At 52.9% G+C, this 13,958-nt stretch overlaps 1 protein-coding gene across 4 annotated transcripts in view; it reads left to right on the forward strand.

Moving 5' to 3' along the window:
* The window catches only part of LOC132392016 (dynactin subunit 1-like), a 284,878-nt gene that overhangs the window by 93,649 nt on the left and 177,271 nt on the right, over nt 1-13,958 (forward strand). Inside the window, exon 1 of one of the 4 annotated variants that reach the window (XM_059965915.1) lies at nt 5,743-6,009. The exons of 2 other annotated variants lie outside the window; for them this stretch is intronic. In XM_059965915.1, coding sequence (XP_059821898.1) covers nt 5,938-6,009 — 72 coding nt within the window. In that variant the 5' untranslated portion in view covers nt 5,743-5,937. Of the gene's footprint in view, nt 1-5,742; nt 6,010-13,958 lie in introns of those variants that run through there. One more of the 4 variants, XM_059965916.1, reaches the window with a different exon arrangement.

A 13,958-nucleotide genomic window follows, 5' to 3' on the forward strand; every position in this document is an offset into this window, starting at 1 on the left:
CCTGTCCATCTCCCTCTGCGGACGCTGCCTGTCCATCTCCCTCTGCGGACGCCACCTGTCAATCTCCCTCTGCGGGCACTGACTGTCCATCTCCCTCGGCAGACGCTACCTGTCCATTTCCATGCTGTTATTTCGACAGTGTGGTGAGACTTTGAGAAGGGTGCAGAAGAGATTTACCTGGATTGGAGAGTATGTGATATAACGAGATAAACAAACTTTGCTTGTTTTCTCTGTCGCAGTGGAGGCTGAGAGGAGATCTGATTGAGGATTATAAGAGGCATAGATGGAGTATATAGACAGTATCTTTCCCCAAGGTAGATATGTGTAGAACCACAGGCAATACATGTAAGATAAGAGGTGGTAATTTCAGTGGAGATTTGATGAGCAAGTTTTTTTACACAGAGAGTGGTGGGTGCCTGGAATGTACAGACAGGTGATTGACTGTGCAGTGTGTGAGTGTGGGGTGATTGTGCAGTGTGCGAGTGTGGTGTGATTGTGTGGTCTGCGAGTGTGGGGTGATTGTGCAGTGTGTGAGTGTGGGGTGATTGTGTGGTGTGTGAGTGTGGTGTGATTGTGCAGTGTGCGAGTGGTGTGATTGTGCGGTGTGCGAGTGTGGTGATTGTGCGGTCTGCGAGTGTGGTGTGATTGTGCGGTCTGCGAGTGTGGTGTGACTGCAGTGTGCGAGTGTGGTGTGACTGCAGTGTGCGAGTGTGTTGTGACTGCGGTGTGCGAGTGTGGGGTGACTGCAGTGTGCGAGTGTGGGGTGACTGTGCAGTGTGCGAGTGTGGTGTGACTGTGCAGTGTGCGAGTGTGGTGTGACTGTGCAGTGTGCGAGTGTGGTGTGACTGTGCAGTGTGCGAGTGTGGTGTGACTGCAGTGTGCTAGTGTGACTGTGCGGTCTGCGAGTGTGGTGTGACTGTGCGGTCTGCGTGTGTGGTGTGACTGTGCAGTGTGCGAGTGTGTTGTGACTGCGGTGTGCGAGTGTGTTGTGACTGCGGTGTGCGAGTGTGGTGATTGTGCGGTGTGCGAGTGGTGTGATTGTGCGGTGTACGAGTGTGGTGTGATTGTGCGGTCTGCGAGTGTGGTGTGACTGTGCAGTGTGCGAGTGTGGTGTGACTGTGCAGTGTGCGAGTGTGGTGTGACTGCAGTGTGCTAGTGTGATTGTGCGGTCTGCGAGTGTGGTGTGACTGTGCGGTCTGCGAGTGTGGTGTGACTGTGCAGTGTGCGAGTGTGGGGTGACTGTGCAGTGTGCGAGTGTGGGGTGACTGTGCAGTGTGCGAGTGTGGTGTGACTGTGCAGTGTGCGAGTGTGGTGTGACTGTGCGGTGTGCGAGTGTGGGGTGACTGTGCGGTGTGCGAGTGTGGTGTGACTGTGCGGTGTGCGAGTGTGGTGTGACTGTGCGTTGTGCGAGTGTGGTGTGACTGTGCGGTGTGCGAGTGTGGTGTGACTGTGCGGTGTGCGAGTGTGGTGTGACTGTGCGGTGTGCGAGTGTGGGGTGACTGTGCGGTGTGCGAGTGTGGGGTGACTGTGCGGTCTGCGAGTGTGGGGTGACTGTGCGGTGTGCGAGTGTGGTGTGACTGTGCGGTGTGCGAGTGTGGTGTGACTGTGCGGTGTGCGAGTGTGGGGTGACTGTGCGTTGTGCGAGTGTGGTGTGACTGTGCGGTGTGCGAGTGTGGTGTGACTGTGCGGTGTGCGAGTGTGGTGTGACTGTGCGGTGTGCGAGTGTGGGGTGACTGTGCGGCGGTGTGCGAGTGTGGGGTGACTGTGCGGCGGTGTGCGAGTGTGGGGTGACTGTGCGGCGGTGTGCGAGTGTGGTGTGACTGTGCGGTGTGCGAGTGTGGGGTGACTGTGCGGTGTGCGAGTGTGGGGTGACTGTGCGGCGGTGTGCGAGTGTGGGGTGACTGTGCGGTGTGCGAGTGTGGGGTGACTGTGCGGCGGTGTGCGAGTGTGGGGTGACTGTGCGGCGGTGTGCGAGTGTGGTGTGACTGTGCGGTGTGCGAGTGTGGGGTGACTGTGCGGTGTGCGAGTGTGGGGTGACTGTGCGGCGGTGTGCGAGTGTGGGGTGACTGTGCGGTGTGCGAGTGTGGGGTGACTGTGCGGCGGTGTGCGAGTGTGGGGTGACTGTGCGGTGTGCGAGTGTGGTGTGACTGTGCGGTGTGCGAGTGTGGTGTGACTGTGCGGTGTGCGAGTGTGGGGTGACTGTGCGGTGTGCGAGTGTGGGGTGACTGTGCGGCGTGCGAGTGTGGGGTGACTGTGCGGTGTGCGAGTGTGGGGTGACTGTGCGGTGTGCGAGTGTGGGGTGACTGTGCGGTGTGCGAGTGTGGGGTGACTGCGGTGTGCGAGTGTGGGGTGACTGTGCGGCGTGCGAGTGTGGGGTGACTGTGCGGTGTGCGAGTGTGGGGTGACTGTGCGGTGTGCGAGTGTGGGGTGACCGTGCGGTGTGCGAGTGTGGGGTGACCGTGCGGTGTGCGAGTGTGGGGTGACTGTGCGGTCTGCGAGTGTGGTGTGACTGTGCGGTGTGCGAGTGTGGGGTGACTGTGCGGTGTGCGAGTGTGGGGTGACTGTGCGGTGTGCGAGTGTGGGGTGACTGTGCGGTGTGCGAGTGTGGGGTGACTGCGGTGTGCGAGTGTGGGGTGACTGTGCGGTGTGCGAGTGTGGGGTGACTGTGCGGTGTGCGAGTGTGGGGTGACTGTGCGGTGTGCGAGTGTGGGGTGACTGTGCGGTGTGCGAGTGTGGGGTGACTGCGGTGTGCGAGTGTGGGGTGACTGTGCGGTGTGCGAGTGTGGGGTGACTGCGGTGTGCGAGTGTGGGGTGACTGCGGTGTGCGAGTGTGGGGTGACTGTGCGGTGTGCGAGTGTGGGGTGACTGTGCGGTGTGCGAGTGTGGGGTGACTGTGCGGTGTGCGAGTGTGGGGTGACTGTGCGGTGTGCGAGTGTGGGGTGACTGTGCGGTGTGCGAGTGTGGGGTGACTGTGCGGTGTGCGAGTGTGGGGTGACTGTGCGGTGTGCGAGTGTGGGGTGACTGTGCGGTGTGCGAGTGTGGGGTGACTGTGCGGTGTGCGAGTGTGGGGTGACTGTGCGGTGTGCGAGTGTGGGGTGACTGTGCGGTGTGCGAGTGTGGGGTGACTGTGCGGTGTGCGAGTGTGGGGTGACTGCGGTGTGCGAGTGTGGGGTGACTGTGCGGTGTGCGAGTGTGGGGTGACTGCGGTGTGCGAGTGTGGGGTGACTGCGGTGTGCGAGTGTGGGGTGACTGCGCGGTGTGCGAGTGTGGGGTGACTGCGCGGTGTGCGAGTGTGGGGTGACTGCGCGGTGTGCGAGTGTGGGGTGACTGCGCGGTGTGCGAGTGTGGGGTGACTGTGCGGTGTGCGAGTGTGGGGTGACTGTGCGGTGTGCGAGTGTGGGGTGACTGTGCGGTGTGCGAGTGTGGGGTGACTGCGGTGTGCGAGTGTGGGGTGACTGCGGTGTGCGAGTGTGGGGTGACTGTGCGGTGTGCGAGTGTGGGGTGACTGTGCGGTGTGCGAGTGTGGGGTGACTGTGCGGTGTGCGAGTGTGGGGTGACTGTGCGGTGTGCGAGTGTGGGGTGACTGTGCGGTGTGCGAGTGTGGGGTGACTGTGCGGTGTGCGAGTGTGGGGTGACTGTGCGGTGTGCGAGTGTGGGGTGACTGTGCGGTGTGCGAGTGTGGGGTGACTGTGCGGTGTGCGAGTGTGGGGTGACTGTGCGGTGTGCGAGTGTGGGGTGACTGTGCGGTGTGCGAGTGTGGGGTGACTGTGCGGTGTGCGAGTGTGGGGTGACTGTGCGGTGTGCGAGTGTGGGGTGACTGCGGTGTGCGAGTGTGGGGTGACTGTGCGGTGTGCGAGTGTGGGGTGACTGTGCGGTGTGCGAGTGTGGGGTGACTGTGCGGTGTGCGAGTGTGGGGTGACTGTGCGGTGTGCGAGTGTGGGGTGACTGTGCGGTGTGCGAGTGTGGGGTGACTGCGGTGTGCGAGTGTGGGGTGACTGTGCGGTGTGCGAGTGTGGGGTGACTGTGCGGTGTGCGAGTGTGGGGTGACTGTGCGGTGTGCGAGTGTGGGGTGACTGCGGTGTGCGAGTGTGGGGTGACTGCGGTGTGCGAGTGTGGGGTGACTGTGCGGTGTGCGAGTGTGGGGTGACTGTGCGGTGTGCGAGTGTGGGGTGACTGTGCGGTGTGCGAGTGTGGGGTGACTGCGGTGTGCGAGTGTGGGGTGACTGTGCGGTGTGCGAGTGTGGGGTGACTGTGCGGTGTGCGAGTGTGGGGTGACTGTGCGGTGTGCGAGTGTGGGGTGACTGTGCGGTGTGCGAGTGTGGGGTGACTGTGCGGTGTGCGAGTGTGGGGTGACTGTGCGGTGTGCGAGTGTGGGGTGACTGCGGTGTGCGAGTGTGGGGTGACTGTGCGGTGTGCGAGTGTGGGGTGACTGTGCGGTGTGCGAGTGTGGGGTGACTGTGCGGTGTGCGAGTGTGGGGTGACTGTGCGGTGTGCGAGTGTGGGGTGACTGTGCGGTGTGCGAGTGTGGGGTGACTGTGCGGTGTGCGAGTGTGGGGTGACTGTGCGGTGTGCGAGTGTGGGGTGACTGTGCGGTGTGCGAGTGTGGGGTGACTGCGGTGTGCGAGTGTGGGGTGACTGTGCGGTGTGCGAGTGTGGGGTGACTGTGCGGTGTGCGAGTGTGGGGTGACTGCGGTGTGCGAGTGTGGGGTGACTGCGGTGTGCGAGTGTGGGGTGACTGTGCGGTGTGCGAGTGTGGGGTGACTGTGCGGTGTGCGAGTGTGGGGTGACTGTGCGGTGTGCGAGTGTGGGGTGACTGCGGTGTGCGAGTGTGGGGTGACTGTGCGGTGTGCGAGTGTGGGGTGACTGTGCGGTGTGCGAGTGTGGGGTGACTGTGCGGTGTGCGAGTGTGGGGTGACTGTGCGGTGTGCGAGTGTGGGGTGACTGTGCGGTGTGCGAGTGTGGGGTGACTGTGCGGTGTGCGAGTGTGGGGTGACTGCGGTGTGCGAGTGTGGGGTGACTGTGCGGTGTGCGAGTGTGGGGTGACTGTGCGGTGTGCGAGTGTGGGGTGACTGTGCGGTGTGCGAGTGTGGGGTGACTGCGGTGTGCGAGTGTGGGGTGACTGCGGTGTGCGAGTGTGGGGTGACTGTGCGGTGTGCGAGTGTGGGGTGACTGTGCGGTGTGCGAGTGTGGGGTGACTGTGCGGTGTGCGAGTGTGGGGTGACTGCGGTGTGCGAGTGTGGGGTGACTGTGCGGTGTGCGAGTGTGGGGTGACTGTGCGGTGTGCGAGTGTGGGGTGACTGCGGTGTGCGAGTGTGGGGTGACTGCGGTGTGCGAGTGTGGGGTGACTGTGCGGTGTGCGAGTGTGGGGTGACTGTGCGGTGTGCGAGTGTGGGGTGACTGTGCGGTGTGCGAGTGTGGGGTGACTGCGGTGTGCGAGTGTGGGGTGACTGTGCGGTGTGCGAGTGTGGGGTGACTGCGGTGTGCGAGTGTGGGGTGACTGTGCGGTGTGCGAGTGTGGGGTGACTGCGGTGTGCGAGTGTGGGGTGTGCGCAGCTCGTTGTTCTCACTCTGAATGGACAGTTGTGCGACGCAGACTCTGTGATCCCGATTTTTTCATGTGTTCTGGTGAGCGCTAGGACCCAGCGGCCGCACTGACGCAGCATCTGCTGCTGGAGTGTGGAGACCGGCAGCGGCAGCGGCAGCGGCAGCGAGTCCGGACACGGGACACGGGACACGGGACACGGGCAGCGGCCGCGGGGCCGAGTCCGAGTCCGAGTCCGGACACTGGACAAGGGCGGCGGCGGCGGCGGCGGCGGCGGCGGCAGCGGGGCCGAGAGTACCGCACGGTTGCCGGGTACAGCATAGCTGACACGGGCGCCGGGAGTGGGCCGGAATAGTAGACAGCGGATTCCGGCAGTTGGGCTGAGCACCTGCGGCATGAGACCGGCCTTGAGCCCGGTGGCGCCCCCAGGCCCAATTTCTCGGGGCGTCAGCAAACGGCAGCAGCGGGTATGAAACGGGCTGTGCGGCGGTACTGAGAGAGTCTCCTTGTTGTGGGGGAGGGCGGTACTGAGGGATCGTCCCGGTGGGGGAGGGAGCTCCACCGGGTGCCTGTTGACGCACTTAGACCATAAAGCCGTAAGAAATGGAAGCAGAATTAGGCTATTTGGCCCATCGAGTTTGCTCTGCCACTTTATCTTGGCTGATCCAATTTTCCTCTCAACCCCAATCTCCTGCCTTCTCCCCCTAACTCTTCATGTCTTGACCAATCTGTCAAGTTTGCCTTCAATATGCAGAAAGACTTGGCCTCCATGTCTGCCTGTGGCACAGAATTCCACATATTCACCACTCTCTGGCTGAAGTAATTCCTACAAACCTCTGTTCTAAAAACATGCACATCTATTCTGACGCTGTGTAGTCTGGTCCCACCAAAGGAAACATCCTCTTCACATCCACTCTGTGAAGGGTTTTTCACCATGAGATAGTTTTTCAATGAGGTCAATCCTCATTCTTCTGAAAACAAGCTCAGTGCCATCAAACACTCTTCGTATGACAAACCATTCAATCCTAGAATCATTTTTGTGAACCTCTTTTGAACCCTGTCCAGTTTCAGCATATCAAATGAGGCATTTGATAAGGTCCCACGCATGAGGCTGCTAAACAAGATAAAATCCTGTGACATTACAGGAAAGATCCTGGCATGGATAGAGGAATGGCTGACAGGCAGGAGGCAGTGAGTGGGAATAAAGGGTCTTTGGTTGACTGCCAGTGACTGGTGGTGTCCCTCAGCGGTCAATACGTTTTCACATTGTCAATGATTTGTATAATGGAATTGATGGTTTTGTGGCAAAATTTGCTGAAGATACGAAGATACGTGGAGTAGTAAGTAGTGCTGAGGAAGCAATTCGATTGCAGCACGTCTTAGACAAATTGGACGAATCGGCAAAAAGTTGGCAAATGGAAGTAAGTGGGAGTGTATGATAATGCATTTTGGTAAAAGGAGTGTGTGGGGAGAAGGCTCAAACATCAGAGGCGCAGAGAGACTTAAGAATTCTCGTACAAAACTCCCAGAAGGTCAATTTACAGGTCGAATCTGTGGTAAAGAAGGCAAATGCAATGTTAGCATTTATTTCAGGGGGAATAGACTATAAAAACATGAGATAATGCTAAGCCTTTATAAGACACCAGTCATGCCACACTTGGAGTATTGTCATCAGTTTGGGCCCAATATCTCAGAAAGGATGTGTTGTCAGTGGAGAGAGTTCAGAGGAGGTTTACAAGGATAATTCTTGGAATGAAGGGGTTAACATATGAGGAGCGTTTGGCAGCTTTGGGCCTTTAATCACTGGAATTTAGAAGAATGTGTGGGGATTTCATTGAAACCTATTGAATGTTGAAAGGACTAAATAGGGTGGATGTGGAGAGGATGTTTCCTATGGTGGGGGTATCCAGAACTAGAAGGCACAGCCTCAGAATTAAGAGATGACCTTTTGGAACAGAGGTAAGGAGAAATTTCTTCCACCAGAGAGTATTGAATCTGTGGAATGCTCTGTCATGGTGGAGGCCAATTCTGTGGGTATATTTAACGAAGAAGTTGATAGTTTCCTGATCAGTCAGGGCATCAAAGGATATGGTGAATTCCATCATATAGTAATAGACAATAGTGCAGAAGTAGACCATTCGGCCCTTCGAGCCTGCACCGCCATTTTGAGATCATAGCTGATCATCTCCTATCAATACCCAGTTCCTGCCTTGTCCCCATATCCCTTGATTCCCCTATCCATAAGATACCTATCTAGCTCCTTCTTGAAAGCATCTAGAGAATTGGCCTCCACTGCCTTCTGAGGCAGTGCATTCCAGACCCCCACAACTCTCTGGGAGAAGAAGTTTTTCCTTAACTCTGTCCTAAATGACCTACCCCTTATTCTTAAACCATGCCCTCTGGTACTGGACTCTCCCAGCATCTGGAACATATTTCCTGCCTCTATCTTGTCCAATCCCTTAATAATCTTATATGTTGCAATCAGATCCCCTCTCAATCTCCTTAATTCCAGCGTGTACAAGCCCAGTCTCTCTAACCTCTCTGCGTAAGACAGTCCTGACATCTCAGGAATTAACCTTGTGAATCTATGCTGCACTTCCTCTACAGCCAGGATGTCCTTCCTTAACCCTGGAGAGCAAAACTGTACACAATACTCCAGGTGTGGTCTCACCAAGGCCCTGTACAAATGCAAGAGGATTTCCTTGCTCTTGTACTCAATTCCCTTAGTAATAAAGGCCAACATTCCATTAGCCTTCTTCACTGCCTGCTGCACTTGCTCATTCACCTTCAGTGACTGATGAACAAGTACTCCTAGATCTCATTGTATTTCTCCCTTACCTAACTTTACACCGTTTAGATAATAATCTGCCTTCCTGTTCTTACTCCTAAAGTGGATAACCTTACTTTGCAAAGTGATAATGATCACTTACTCCTAAGGGTTCTTTTACCTTAAGCTCTCTAATCAATTCTGGTTAATTGAACAATACCCAGTCCAGAATAGCTGATTCCTCAGTGGGCTCAACCATGAGCTGCTCTAAAAAGCCATCTCGTAGGCAAACTCCCTCTCCTGGAATCCAGCACCAATCTGATTTTCCCAATCTACCTGCATTATGAAATCCTCCATGACTATTTATTGTAACATTGCCCTTTTAGCATGCATTTTTATCTGCCGTTGTAATTTGTCAGCCACATCCTTATTGCAGTTTAAGGGTCAAGATACAACTCCCATCAAGGTCTTTTTACTCTTGCAGTTCCTTAGCTCTATCCACAATGATGCAGGACCTTCTAACCCTCTTTCTAGTGATTTGATTTGATTTTTTTCACCAGCAGAGCAACATCACCCCTTCTGCCTTCCTGCCTGTCTTTTTGATACAATGTGTACCCTTGGACATTAAGCTCCCAGCTATAATCTTCTTTCAGCCGTGATTCAGTGATGCCTAGTGTCATACCTGCCAATTTGCAACTGTGCTGCAAGTTCATCTGCATTATTCTGTACACTGCATGCATTGAAATATGACACCTTCAGTCATATTCCTGTATTCCCCTTTTGATTTTGTCCGCTTTTTACTTTGCAACTTGTCCTGTTGACTGCAGTTTTGTTCTATCAACAGCCTTTCCTCACTACACGTTGCCGGTGTTTATCAACCAGCTTCAGTGTTGCTATCCACCTTTTCTACAATACGTCTTGCCTTGACATATATACAGCTCAGTGCACTAGTTGCACCATGTTCAACCTTTTGATTCCCGACTTTGTCTGAGGTCTTACTAACATCTGCCTCCACAACCTCTCTACTAACTGTTCTTCACACTGGTCCCCATCCCCCTGCCACTCTGATTTAAACACCAATGTGAATTGAATTAAATTGACTTTATTTCTTACATCCTTCACATGCGTGAGTAATAATTTTTACATTACGTCTGAATCTAAATGTGCAGTTTATAGTAATTAGTAATAACTAGTATGTACATCAGGACAATCAAATTAGCATAGAAGTACAATTGTATCAGTGTGAATTAATTAGTCTTATGGCCTGGTGGAAGAAGCTGTCCCAGAGCCTGTTGGACCTGGTTTTTATGCTGCGGTACCGTTTCCCAGATGGTAGCAGTTTATGGTTGGTGTGACTTGGATCCTTTGGGCCTTTTTACGCAGTTGTCTCTGTAAATGTCCTGAATATGGGAAATTGACACCTACAGATGCTTTGGGCTGTCTGCACCACTCTCTGCAGAGTCCTGCGATTGAAGGAATTACAGTTCCCAGACCAGGCAGTGATACAGCCAGTCAGGATGTTCTCAATTGTTTCCCTGTAGAAAGCCCTTAGGATTTTGGGACTCATGCCAAACTTCTTCAACCGTCTGAGGTGAAAGAGATGCTGTTGTGCTTTTTTCACCACACAGCTGCTAGGTACAGTCCATGTGAGGTCCTCAGTGATGTGTATGTAATCAGAGCATTGAGTATCGGAGTTGCGATGTAATGTTAAAATTGTACAAGGCATTGGTAAGGCCGAATCTGGAGTATTGTGTACAGTTCTGGTCACCGAATTATAGGAAAGATATCAACAAAATAGAGTACTGGGGAGATTTACTAGAATGTTACCTGGGTTTCAGCACCTAAGTTACAGAGAAAGGTTGAACAAGTTAGGTCTTTATTCTTTGGAGCATAGAAGGTTGAGGGGGGACTTGTTAGAGGTATTTAAAATTATGAGGGGGATAGATCGAGTTGACGTGGATAGGCTTTTTCCATTGAGAGTAGGGGAGATTCAAACAAGAGGACATGAGTTGAGAGTTGGGGGCAAAAGTTTAAGGGTAACACGAGGGGGAACTTCTTTACTGAGAGAGTGGTAGCTGTGTGGAATGAGCTTCCAGTAGAAGTGGTAGAGGCAGGTTCGGTATTGTCATTTAAAGTAAAATTGGATAGGTATATGGTCAGGAAAGGAATGGAGGGTTATGGGCTGAGTGCAGGTAGGTGGGACTAGGTGAGAGTAAGCGTTCAACACAGATTAGAAGGGCCGAGATGGCCTGTTTCTTCGCTGTAATTGTTATGTAGTTATATGGAACTTACAGCTGTTCACCCTCTCAACTCACCTTGTATTCCTGTTGGGTAGCCCCTGATGTGATGGCATGTACATCGATTTCCTAAACTTCTCCCCCCACCCCCCCCCAACCCTCTGCTTCACGATTTCCTATCCCTTTTCTCCCTCTCACTGCCCGCCCATCACCTCCCTCTGGCGTTCCTCTCCCTTTTCTTTTTTCCATGGTCTCCTGTCTCTTTCACCAATCAACTTCACAGCTCTTTACTTCATCCTCTCCTCCTCCAGGTTTCACCGATCACCTGGTTTTTCTCTCCCCCCCCCCCCCCCCACCTTTTAAATCTACTGCTCAGCTTTTTTCCTCCTGTCCTGCCGACTGTACTCTTCCTAGATGCTGCCTGGCCTCCTGAGTCCCTCCATTATTTTGTGTGTGTTGGTCCTGCCCTTTAACTTACTGTCTAACTCCCTGAACTCCCTATGCAGAACCTTGTCACCTGTCCTACTCATGTCACTTTTACCTACATGGACCACGATTTTTGGCTGATCACTTAAGAATGCTAAGGACTCGATCAAAGATATACCAGACCCTGGCTCCTGGCAGGCAATATACCATCCGGGAATCTTGTTCTTGCCCACAGAACCTCCTGTACGTTCCCCTAACTAATGAATCCCCTATCTGTGCCAGAGACTCAACCACTGTGACTTTCCTCTGTTAGGTCACCTCCCCCTGACAATATCCAAAGCAATGCACTTGTTGTTGAGGGGTACTCTGCACTGGCTGCTTAACTCCTTTCCCCTTCCTGACAGTTACCCAGTTTCCTGTGACCTACACCTCTCTATGTCCTATCGAGTGATCCGGAGTTTATCTGGTTCCAGCTCCAACTCCTTCATACAGTTTGTTAGAATCTACAACTGGATGCACGAGTCTCAGTTGTAGTCGTGAGGGACAGGAGGCCTCCATGCCTTCCCACATCCTGCAGGAGGAGCATTCAACTATTCTGTCCATTATCTCTACTGTCCTAGCTGAGTGGATATAAAGAGAAGGAAAAAAAACTTGAGCTTTTCTTTCCCTGACTGAAGCCTTGAAGAGCTAAAGCCTGAAGACTCTGTCTGCTCAGATGATGGCCGCTGCACTTGCCCCTGCCTTTCTATAATTTGCTCTTGCTAATCAATCCCAAACACTGACTAGTCGCTGGTCAAAGCTCTTTTGTGCTGTACTGACCCGCTGCTACCTTTTACCCTGATTGAAGTCACCTCTCGATGTCCAGATTGGCTACTGGTCAAAACTGTGACTGATAGTGTTCTGCACGGATCTGTACTGGGGTCTGTGGTGTTTGTGATATTATTCTGGCTGGAGATCTCTGACTGGTGGTGTTCCACACAGATCTGTACTGGGGTCTGTGCTGTTTGTGATATTATTCTGGCTGGAGATCTCTGACTGGTGTTGTTCCACACGGATCTGTACTGGGGTCTGTGCTGTTTGTGATATTATTCTGGCTGGAGATCTGACTGATAGTGTTCTGCACAGATCTGTACTGGGGTCTGTGGTGTTTGTGATATCATTCTGGTTGGAGATCTGACTGGTGGTGTTCCACACAGATCTGTACTGGGGTCTGTGCTGTTTGTGATATTATTCTGGCTGGAGATCTGACTGATAGTGTTCTGCACGGATCTGTACTGGGGTCTGTGGTGTTTGTGATATCATTCTGGCTGGAGATCTGACTGGTGGTGTTCCACACAGATCTGTACTGGGGTCTGTGCTGTTTGTGATATTATTCTGGCTGGAGATCTGACTGGTGGTGTTCCACACAGATCTGTACTGGGGTCTGTGGTGTTTGTGATATTATTCTGGCTGGAGATCTGACTGGTGGTGTTCCACACAGATCTGTACTGGGGTCTGTGGTGTTTGTGATATCATTCTGGCTGGAGATCTGACTGGTGGTGTTCCACACAGATCTGTACTGGGGTCTGTGGTGTTTGTGATATTATTCTGGCTGGAGATCTGACTGGTGGTGTTCCACACAGATCTGTACTGGGGTCTGTGCTGTTTGTGATATCATTCTGGCTGGAGATCTGACTGGTGGTGTTCCACACAGATCTGTACTGGGGTCTGTGGTGTTTGTGATATTATTCTGGCTGGAGATCTGACTGGTGGTGTTCCACACAGATCTGTACTGGGGTCTGTGGTGTTTGTGATATCATTCTGGCTGGAGATCTGACTGGTGGTGTTCCACACAGATCTGTACTGGGGTCTGTGGTGTTTGTGATATTATTCTGGCTGGAGATCTGACTGATAGTGTTCTGCACGGATCTGTACTGGGGTCTGTGGTGTTTGTGATATCATTCTGGCTGGAGATCTGACTGGTGGTGTTCCACACAGATCTGTACTGGGGTCTGTGGTGTTTGTGATATTATTCTGGCTGGAGATCTGACTGGTGGTGTTCCACACAGATCTGTACTGGGGTCTGTGCTGTCTGTGATGAAAATTAGGTGAGGTAGGAGAGTAAATTGGCAATATTGGTGGCGTTGAGGATTGGACAAAGACTACCAAAGGATACAGCAGGGTATTTGTAGATCAGTTCCAGGTATGGGTGCAGAAGTGACAGGTGGAGTTTAGTCCAGGCAAGTGTGATGTGCTGCACTTCAGAAAGTTAAACATAAAAGAAGAGTACACAGTTAATGTCAGGATCCTGAATAGAGGCATCATGGGTCCAGGTATGTGGCTCCATAAAAATGGCTGACAGGGTGGTAAAGAAAGCATATCACCATAAGATATAGGAGCAGAATTAGGCCCATCAACTGTGCTCTGCCATTTCATCATGGCTGATCCAATTTTCCCTTCTTAGTCCCAATCTCCTGCCTTCTCCCCATATACCTTCATGTCGTCATCAACATCTGCCCTAACTATACCCAATAACTCGGCCTTCACAGCCACTGTGGCAACAGATTCTACAGATACTCCACTCTCTAGCTGAAGAAATTCTTCCTCATCTCCATTCTAAATGAATGCTCCACTTTTCTGAGGCTGTGTCCTCTGGACCTAGACTTCCCCACTACAGGAGCAATCCTCTCCATATCCACTCTATTGAGGCCTTTCAACATTTAATAGGTCTCAATGAGATCCTCCCCTCATTCTTCTGAAGTCCAGTAAGTATAGGCCCAGAGTCATCAAGTACTTCTCAGGTGATGAGCCTTTCAATCCTGGAAATGTTTCCTTCAGCTTCCTTTGAATCCTCTCCAGTGTCAGCACTTTCTTTCTTAGATGAGGGGCCCAAAACTGCTCGTAGTACTCCCAAGTGAGGCCTCACCAGTGCTTTACAAAGTCTCAGAATTATATCCTTGCTTTTATGTTCTAGTCCTCTTGAAATGATTGCAAAATCATATTTGCC

Source organism: Hypanus sabinus, chromosome 3, assembly GCF_030144855.1.
Source record: "Hypanus sabinus isolate sHypSab1 chromosome 3, sHypSab1.hap1, whole genome shotgun sequence".
Classification (NCBI taxonomy): domain Eukaryota; kingdom Metazoa; phylum Chordata; class Chondrichthyes; order Myliobatiformes; family Dasyatidae; genus Hypanus; species Hypanus sabinus.